Source organism: Nanorana parkeri, unplaced genomic scaffold (assembly GCF_000935625.1).
Source record: "Nanorana parkeri isolate BGI_ZX_2015 unplaced genomic scaffold, ASM93562v1 scaffold233, whole genome shotgun sequence".
NCBI classification, from domain to species: domain Eukaryota; kingdom Metazoa; phylum Chordata; class Amphibia; order Anura; family Dicroglossidae; genus Nanorana; species Nanorana parkeri.
This window is the reverse complement of record NW_017306501.1, coordinates 391,446-402,215: the sequence shown is the minus strand read 5'-3', so window position 1 is coordinate 402,215 and position 10,770 is coordinate 391,446. Positions and strand designations below refer to the sequence as shown.

At 38.2% G+C, this 10,770-nt stretch overlaps 1 protein-coding gene across 1 annotated transcript in view; it reads left to right on the top strand.

Moving 5' to 3' along the window:
• Positions 1-10,770, top strand: part of LOC108786896 (cytidine monophosphate-N-acetylneuraminic acid hydroxylase-like) — a 104,183-nt gene that overhangs the window by 30,222 nt on the left and 63,191 nt on the right. The window contains exon 4 of the mRNA XM_018556294.1: positions 1,519-1,610. Coding sequence (XP_018411796.1) covers positions 1,519-1,610 — 92 coding nt within the window. The remainder of the gene's footprint in view (positions 1-1,518; positions 1,611-10,770) is intronic.

Genomic DNA, 10,770 nt, shown 5'->3' with positions numbered 1-10,770 from the left:
TAAATAGGGTCTTTCCTAAGATTCCTACCAGACCTAAAGGGTCTGCTATTGTTTGAGAGGGGGAACCGCATGCTTTTTTTTTTTTAAATATCATTTGTTTTCTTTACAAATTTCCTTTTTGGTGCAGCAGGTTATATAAATTGTACAGATGAGCTACTTTACAGGCAGTTTAAGGGGACCCCCCGGGCACGATATTTAAAGGAATTTTTTATTTTTATTGTTTCACTTTTGTTTAACTGATTGCCATCCGCCCATTGTGGAAAAACGATAACACTAAACTGATGAGCGGTAAAAGCTTTTAAAGTGTCGCCTATGCCCAATTTTGGGTAATGTAGTTTTTTGAGGTTTCGCGCGTGTGCTTGACATGTTTGGTGTATTTTTACCCACGCCTTTTATATTTTACCAAAAGATTGGGTAATAATAAATGTTTTAGAATTTAATATAGGGGAAAGCGGTTTTATTTTTTAAATGTTCTGTAATTTTTCCCTACTATATTAAAAAATAAAAACCCCAGTGGTGATTAAATACAACCAAAAGAAAGCTCTATCTGTCCCTAAAAAAATGTATAAAATTCATTTCAGTACAGCGTTTATTGACGGAATAAATGTCAGTCAAAATACCGCAGCGCTAAATACTGAAAAATGGCCTGGCCAGGAAGGGTGTTTAACACCGCGGACTTCAAGTTGTTACGTGATGTTAAACTCCCTGCTCTTTTTAAAAACGGTATTTAAAAAAAAAATGTCCCCTGGGGCTGTACCCGAATTCCCATACACTTTTTATGGCCAGTAAATTGCATATAAGCCTTCAAAATGGGGTCAATTGTTTTCAAAGTTCTGGCCCCATAGACTTGCATTGAGTTCGAGTTCAAACTTTTCCCATGTTCTAAAGTTCGAATTCTAACCGAACAGGGGGGGTTGTTCGGGCCATCACTAATTATTAGTTATACCAATCATATTAAGTAAGAATACTATGTATTAGGTAACTTTTAATGTGAACTCTATTCATAAGTCGAGAAGGCGGAAAAAAAAATATGATGGTAAATAGTTAATTGTCCTTTGTTAAGAATGAGACATTGCATCTTCATTTATTTTACAGTCTGGTACCAGTGTCAGTCCTTATCTTGTCGTTGTCTGGTATAACTAGACCCCCAAAATGTATAACCTGGGAATCTGTGCTGTAAGGGTCTGAAAATGGCTGATATTAGACTCTTTTGTCTCTAAAGCATGAACTTAAATTCACCTTTATATGCATAGAATGAAAGGAACAAAATGGCTTCCAGTGTGCCCATGTTGCATTATGTATAGATAATAAGTTTAGGCCTTATAGTTTCTTCCTGTTAGCGCTTAATAGTTCTCACATACAGTATATGTATAAATATATGTAAAATATCTACACTTTTAGATTTTGAAAGTCATGTTTAATAAAAATTTGTAGTGCCTATCTTATCTGTTTTATGTCACTTTGATTCTTTTGGCTATTTATGTTATGAACTCAGTGCATGCTTTTCTATTCTTTTAGCATTTTACGTTGTACTAAGCACAACTGGAAATTAGATGTGAGCTCCATGAAGTATGTCAACCCACCGGACAGCTTCTGTCAAGAAGAACTAGGTAAGCAAATGACAACATTGCTCCCACATATAAAGAACAACACCTAAAAAACTTAGCAACTTCAGTAATGCCATAGGTATGTATACGTCCTGTACGAGAGTGTTAATACTAAGATCATGGCTGCTCTGTTTTTTGCATCTGGCACCCGGCTGTCACATACAGTGATTGGGTAGTTGTAGAATCACCTGATCAGTTGCATTATGCTAAAAAGAGTGCACCCCGCTGCCCCTTGTGCCGGTCCAGGACCAGCGCAGAGGGTGTTCATGGCTGCATCAGAGGAAGCTCAGCACACTTCCAGTGTATGATCTCCCCTCCAGTTACTGAACCGTGAAATGAAGAGGATTTAATCACTTCCAGTTTCAGGCTGTCATTTAATGAACTGCTGTGGCTGAAGAAGAAGCTTGTGATCTATGCTTTATCAGCTTCTGTGGGGTCCTTAGATGACATTAAGGGTCTATTAGACCCCTGATATCTCCATGAAGAGGACCTGTACTTCCTTTATGCTGTTGTATAGGGGGGCTTGTTCCTTTTTACAAAGCACAGCACAGACCTAAATCATTTGCTGTGCTTTGTTAATTCCACAGCAGAGTGAGGGGGACATAGGCATAACACCACAACTAGTGTCCTTCATAAACATATAGTTACATAGTTAGTCAGGTTGTCAAAAGACAAATGTCCATTGAGTTCAACCTATAGGGATAAAAGGAGAAAGTAAAAAAAGAAGAAAAACCTAAAACAGAACGCTATGCCCCAATTACCCACTGTTGATACAGAACATATTAGGCATAGCTCAATTAGCTCCAACAAGGGAGAAAAATTCCTTCCTGATCCCATAAGGCAATCAGATATTCCCTGGATCAACAATTTCTGATGCTTAATATACCTATAAGAACTCAATATCCAGTAATATTCTGTGTATTTAGGAATACATCCAGATTTTTTTTTTTAAACAGTTAACTGAGCTAGCTAGAACTAGCTCCTAAGGGAGTCTATGCCACATTTTCACAGCTCTAACTGTGAAGAATCCTTTCTGTATGCAAAGGGTAAATATCTTGTCCTCCAGATGCAAAGAGTGCCCTCCTGGCCTTTGCAGTGACCTTAAAGTGAATAATTTGGCACCAAGCTCACTATATGGACCATTTATGTATTTATACATGGTGATCTGCCCCCCCCTTAATCGCCTCTTCTCCAGAGAGAACAAATTCAGGTCAGTTAATCCTTCCTCATAGCTGAGCTCCTCCATGCCTCTTATGAGTTTAGTTGCCCTTTTCTGCATCTTCTCCAGTTCTGCAACATCCTTTTTGTGAACTGGTGCCCAAAACTGAACTGCATATTCCAGATGTTCTCATTTCTGGAGTCTATACCCCTTTTAATACAAGAGAATTTTTGCATTCCAAAGCAGCAGTGAGTCAGATGTGTGGTCCCCCACTGTAGATATCAGCTGAGATTTTATATGAAAATCAAAGATAAAAAAAATAACATCTGTGCCTGGAGTTGGGCTTAAACCTCCATTACAACAAATTTTTGATATTATGTTGAGGGGGTTGATGTAAAATCTTTTGATATTAACATATTTTCTGGAACATATCCTGATTGTCAGATTGCATTACCGTCTGCTGTGATATATAGAATAGTTTGCTGTGCACAAAGTGGTCTATAGGGTTGTCCAGATATACAGATACATGTAGCATTGCTCTAATTTAATTCATAAGACTAATTTGGCTTAAAGCTGAACTCCAATCATCATTACCCAAACATTTTATCTGGGTGGCCCTTCCCATATATTAAGTTACATACAGGTGAAACTCGAATAATTAGAATATCGTGCAAAAGTAATTGCAGTAAGTGCTGCAAAAGGGGCCCAAACCAAGTACTGAGTGGGGGCAGAGCTAAGAGAAGGCCCTCTTAGCTCCCTCATTCTCCGGGATCAGTGACAGCGTCTCCAGCCCTTTCGCACAGCCGTTTATGTGAGGACATCAATAAGGGGGTGGTCACACGGCCAGAGAATGGATCTGAATTTGTGAGACTCATTGGAGGGTAGGAACTGCAACTGGTAGGTAGGGGCCCACAGGAACAATGATTAAGGTAATTAATTTCCTTGATTACAAGCCTTCAAGACTAAACAAGGAATATACCCTTAATATATGAGGGGCGGTCACCCAGATATAATTTTTGTAACCTGAATGGAATTTAGAATAGCACAAAGCAATATTCCCCTGCCTATGTTTCCTTGGCATCATGGGAGAATGAAAAGATAATATTATTGGCTGCTTTGTAAGCAGAGAATAAGAGAAGGAATTCTTTAGAAGCACTTAGCATTCCTATATATAGCATACAGGGTTTCACATAAGTGCAGCAGCAAGGGTAACACAAGTATATTTGATTTTATACAAAGCCCAGTCATTAAAGAAGAACTATGGGGGTCAGTGTTTTTCCCCATAGTTCTCCTTAGGGTAACGGGAGGACACAAACTAGCATCCTCCCGTTACCCTAAGCTCAGTATACCGCGAGCTACAGCTTGCGGTATACTGAGACGCCGCAGCCGGAGCGGATCCCGACGTAGATGACGGGATCCGCCCAGCTGCGTGAGTGACAGCTGGCTCTGCCTATCTAGAGGCAGAGCCAGCTGTACCCGCCCCCTCCCCGTCCGTTCCGCCAGTCAGCGCTGGCAGATCGGAGCGGGGAATCCAGCCCTTCCCCCTGTCACGGCAGAGAGCCGTGACAGGATCGAGAGGTGAGCTTACCTGGTATGTGTTCGCTCACCTGCCGATCTACTGAGCCGACCTGTGACAGTCTCATTGTCACAGGTCGGCTAGAACTATGAGGTGAGTGGAAATCACTCATCTCATAGTTCTCCTTTAACTGTTTTAGGTTTGTGATCTGATGCCTAAGAATTTGGACAGTAGCAGATTTACTGTAATGCTGCAAAGGGGTGTTTAGGATCCAAATTATGATACCAATGTTGTAATTGCTAGAGGATACACAAACTTAACTCACACACACACTAAAATGCGTATTCTTATTTCCTCAGGGTGGCATAGTGACCTCAGCTGTGACCTCCATCAGGTTGTAGCCTCACTGTCAGTGGATCGCTGATGTCATTGGGTGATAATATGGATGGCAAACAGATAATTATAGCAGTGCAATTCTTTGCCCAATGATGAGAAGATCTCACAACATCTTTAGGTTGTACAGACAGGAGAAGGATATGCAGGTCTGCAAGGCAATATCTGAAACAGACGCCAGTGTCTTCCAGGACCCCAATGATCTACTGCAGAAATGTGCTTTTTCTGGTCTATTCACAAACATTACCTATTACACATGTAGTTCAGCATTCCACACTACTTGCAAACAGTACATAAAATATATGAAACAGAATGCAATTACTTAAGAGAAAACATGTGACATTGTTCTTTTGCATTTCCTAATCAATAACAGAAGAAAAACACACGTGATGTTTTTGCTTTTCAGCAGTCTGGTAGGATATGAACAGTCTTTTCTCTTTTGAAATGCAGAAGAGTGCTGAACAGCCCTATGCAGACTTTCAACCACTGCTTCCTAAGAAAAACCTCAAGACTTAAAAATCATGTTAGTTCTTGTTCTATATTACATATGTAAGGGTTGTTTCAATTGCTATTCTCCACCTAGGTGAACTCAAAAAATATCATTGTTAAAGCATAGCATTGTCCTGCTTTTTAAATAAAGTTAAATAAATAAAATACAAACAGTAGTATTATTAAAATATTACTCAAACGTTATATACAAGGTTCAGAAACACTTCAACACTTCCAATCAACGTTTTATCTTATGCCTCTCCTGTACACATATTTTTAAGTTCTGAGCTGTTCCCAAAATATGCTGGCTTCTATGCCATGGCCAAGAACACCATCTCGGAGAGTACACCACAGTTTCTCTACTTATTGTTAAATGTTTAAAATAAACTATTACAAAAACAATTACTTGTTTAAGACAAAAAGACATAAAATGCCTCTTCATTTTAAAAATGAAAGTCAGACTGAATGTTTTTTTAATAATCTTTCTCCTATCTAATCATTAAGGATCAAGGAGCGCGTGGTCTGTTAAACATATTAAATCATGTTACTACTGTGAATCTATAATAAGAATTGAAAACCAAACCAAAAAAAACCCCAAACATATGTATAACGCACACAGATGTTGATAAATGGAGACCCTGTTATTGGTCTCCCTCCTCTGACATTGTCATGGCAACTCTAAAGAAAAAAAAATATTTAGTTGCTAATTAAGGCCATACCCAGGAACCACAGTTCAGGTGGGCAAAACAGATACAAAATCAAAAAATAATTAGGCATTTATTTAACCTGACCTAAAAAATATAAAAAAATCAAGAGGCCTAAAAACATTAAAAAAATATCAAGGTCCTTTATAATGCTCTATGTAACTGAGGGCAAATGTTTGAGAACGTAACTAAATTCTATAAACGTATAGTACTTTTAGAGGTTAGCTGGTTCAGGACATTTTATTACGCAATATATGGCACTTTTAGCAGCGGTTATCTACCTCATTTACTGTTGTTAACAGGAATAGCATGTGATCAATGTTGATTGCCCTTATCTTATACATTATGTGATGAAACGTTCTTTTACAAGTTTAGACCTTTGGTCGCTCCCTAAAGAGGTCAAGCACAAGAATATCTTACTGCCTCTTCCCCCTTGAAACTTATAATAATAATAAAACCTGGAATAATGGGGTTTCATATGACACATCAATAATACTTCATAATGTTGATAAAACATGATTTATTTTACAGAGATTAAAATTGAAGTTCATATTTGGTGGCACACAAACCACCAAATATACTGTATGTACACACAAATAATTCCAGTGAATTCTCTCTCAACATTGTTGCCTATTCATATTTCCTCTAGCCCTTGGTTAATCTTGTATACAAATTCTAACCAATTAAAGGCCAGTCATGATAACATATACTTGCTGTAACAATAGATTACAAACAAGTAATATGTCCAAGACCTTGTGATTGAAGATAATTTCCAACACTTTTTGCTTAAACAAGCTTCAATCGGGGATTCTATGATCGACAACCTTTTAATATAAAATTTAAATACAAAATGCATCATATTTATTATTGCATAATCTATAAATAATCTCTAAATAACATCAATACACTTACAATACCTTTTCAATGACTGCGCGCCACCAAATGAAGACCAGCATCAACTGGAAAATACGGCTGGACAACCGACCAGCCAGATAGAAAGATTCCCAGTGACTAATGGGTGCAATTATCTCTCCTGGGACCATAGAGGGGCATGCATCCAGACGAGGAAAGCGGCACCCACATACTCTACAGTATTTCAAGCTATATAAGCCCAGGAATACATGAATTACTAGCATAAAGTAATAAACCTATTGTTGGGTTCCAAATGATTCAACTTACTATTGCCTTGTTTAAATCTCCTTGTAGATATGTGCATATATTCAAGGCTCTTGGTTTAGTTTTCGTGATAAAAGACCACAACTCCCACAACTCCCACTTAGTGCCCAAATAATATCCAAGCACTCATACAATTGTTGATACATATCAAGTTATCCCCCATGCGCATATACAACCAAACCTTTTAACCTCTCCTATTCATCTGGTGCATTTCCACCAGATGAATGATTACGTGTGTGTGTGTGTGTGTGTGTGTGTGTGTGTGTATATACAGGTGAAACTCGAATAATTAGAATATCGTGCAAAGTTCATTTATTTCACTAATGCAACTTAAAAGGTGAAACTAATATATGAGATAGACTCATTACATGCAAAGCAAGATAATTCAAGCCGTGATTTGTCATAATTGTGATGATTATGGCTTATAGCTCATGAAAACCCCAAGAACCCCAAATCCACAACCTCAAAAAAGTAGATTATTACATGCAATCAATAAAACAAGGATTGTACATAGAACAATATCGGACCTCTGAAAAGTACAAGCATGCATATGTACTCAGTACTTGGTTTGGGCCCCTTTTGCAGCACTTACTGCAATTACTTTTGCACGATATTCTAATTATTCGAGTTTCACCTGTATATAGTTGTAACTATACAGTATATATCCCTGCCTCAAAAGGTGTTGTATCTGATTTTATAGCTTACTGATTCAGTGGCAAACGTTAAATTGGGAGATACAAGTAATGTAAGTATAAATAATGTATATATAAACACATTTCTTACCATATTAGTCATATCCTTTCCATGCAAAATTTCCCACACTTCTTCAGGAACACGCCACATGTCATAGCACATACCTCTGATGTTAATCTTTGCTCTAATCCACATATGCTCTGGGTCTCAAAATAGCAGTATGAGGGAATGCCGCCCCCTGTCTCCTTAAATACCCCCTTCCGCCCCACAATGAAGTATTGGTGTAATCGCCAGCGAGGACGCCATAGGTTCACGTGGACTCAAATGAGCACCAGTGCTTCTGCCGCTGCACAGCCCAAAGCTCCCCCATGCCTGTGTCCGATCTTAACGGCCATAGTTACATTCATATGCCAGTGATTTACATAAAGATATTCATCTCTGTGCACGTAAATGAAACCTTGCGGTCCAGTGAACTTACAAAAAATTTTGCCTTGGCTGTCAGTTTACCTGCGGTGGCGCTGTTAATTAGCATTTTTATTTCTGGGTTCCCTCTGCCTATGTTTATGGGCTCGGGATGTTCTTTAGTAGATAATTTGCATTCAGTTCTGGAGCATGTCATTGAAGAAAAGCTTTTTCAGGAGTTATCACTAGTTAGAATAGAGGGAACATTTTTTCACCCTCCTTTTCTTAATTTTAGTGTTTCACCCCTTGGTTTAGTGACTAAGAAAGATCCTGGTTCATTCCGAGTGATTCATCATTTGTCTTACCGTAAAGGCAGTTCACTGAATGATGAGATTTCTCCTGAATTAGTTTCTGTCTCCTATGTTTTATTTGACAAGGTACTCCAGACTATTAACATAGCATTGCTAGCCAAATCTAACATTCAATCTGTTTTTTGGCTTTTGCCCATTCATCCCTGGGCCTTTAATTCTTTGGGGTTTTTTTACTTTACCTTTTATTCTTTTTTAGACTGAGTTGTTCTCTTTGCGGTGGGTTCTGTTAACGCTGTTCATTATCTCGACAATTTTTTGTTTGCGAGTTCCTCAGTTTCTGGCAAATGCAGTTGTTTTTTTCCCAATTTTTTGAAATCTGTGCTCACTTTGGGGTTCTGCTTGCTGCTGACAAATCTATTCCAACAACCACTTGTATAGAATTTTAGGGTTTGCATGGAATTTAGGCTGCTTATGGAAAAGGTTGATAAGTTCAACTCATTAGTTCTTCGCATGTTGCTAAAGCAGAAACTCACTGTAAAGGAAATGCAGTACTCATTGGGATTATTAGCTTTTGCTACTCATTACCTCAATGAGCCATATCTTTTCTCACAGGCTTGTTTGTCTATTTCGGGCTTAGTGTCTCCGAGGGCTCATATTCACTTATCTTCAGTTTTAAAAGAAGATTTACGTTTATGGGCTTCCTTATTGGCTTCTTTTAATGGCAGATCCTTATGGCAGGAGGAGTTTGTTGCGGTAGAAGGATTTTATTTATTGACCAATGCAGCTGGGGCTTTTGGTTTTGCTGCAATTAGGCAGGGACATTGGCACTGTGGTCCATGGCACTTTGACTAGCTTGTTAAGGGCCTTGTTTCCAATATAGTCTTATTAGAGTTGTTCCCCATTGTGGTGGCTATTGAAATTTGTGGTTTGGAATTCTGGAACTGCAGAATTTCTTTTTTCATGGATAATCAAGAGGTTTTGTTTGCTTTAAACTGTCTTTCATCTAAGTCCCCTCCTGTTATTCAACTCCTTTGCTATCTAGTTTTAAAATGTTTGAAACTTTGGTTAAAGGTAGTTATCGGTATGTTCCCGGTTATTTGAATGTAATGGCACATGCTTTATCCCATTTTCAGTTTGCAAAGTCCAGGATGTTGGCTCCAGGAGTGGACTACGACGGACAACCCTTTACATTTATGGAATCTGATTTTAAGTTGTCTCACCTTAGTATTCATAACTCAGTGGCCCCTTCAACATGGGCCAATTATTTGGCTGTATGGAGGTGTTGGTTAGAATTTATTTCAATTAATTCTTCTGAGGGTGAGGGTGTGTTGGTCTCTGAAAGAATGCTGTTATTATTTATTGAGCAAATGTTTAAAAAAAATACTCTTTTATATTGCTAAGTCCTTAGCTGGGATTTCCTTTTTCCTGAAATTACTTGGTTTGGCCCCTTGCTTGATTTTTTTTCTCTGTTAGACAAATCTTGAAAGGTTTTCTAAGACACCTTGCAAAACTAGATACATGTCTTTTGGTCACCACTTTTATTTTGCAACATTTGTGTTTTGCTGCTGCTTCTGTATGTTTTTCTTTTTGTATATGAATTTATCCTTTTGCAGACTGCGTTTTGTCTAATGTTTTTCGGCGCTCTGCAAGTTTCTGAATTGCTGCCTTCGAACAAACTTGGTGAATCTGGCCTTCTAATGGAGAATGTGTTTTGTACAGATCAGTTTCTTCAATTTTCAATTAGGTGCAGAAAAAAATGATCAGATGGGTTTAAGTGCCTGCTTCTTCCTGTAATGCAACTTGCTCTTTTTGGCTGCCCAATCATTATTGTATTTGTCCTCCTTTTTTTCTGGTAATTTTCTTTTGCATGCGGATGGTATGCCTTTACTAAATTTCAGTTTGCCTCTTTTTTAAAGAAGTGCTTGGCTCATATTGGTTTGGACTCCGCTCATATTAGGTTGCATTCCTTTTGCACTGGGGTGGCTACTGCAGCAGCTGATTTGGGTTTGCCTGTTGACACTATTCAAGGTATAGAGGGGTGGAAATCCAATTGTTATACGTTTTACATTCATCCTGATTTGTGTTTTTGATTCCTTTTAGATTCCAGAATTGTTTATGGATTATTGGTCACTCTTTCATTCTCTGGGCTCATAAACAGGCGGTTCATAGGATTTACATTGATAACCTTGGTTTTGACCATCAACTGTACCTTTTGTTATTTTTTTTAGCAAAAGGAACATGTGCTGGAAAGAGTTTTTGCCTCTATTTTGATTTTTGCTCAAAGTCTGGCCAACCCCTTCTATTTTAATAGATCATTGGT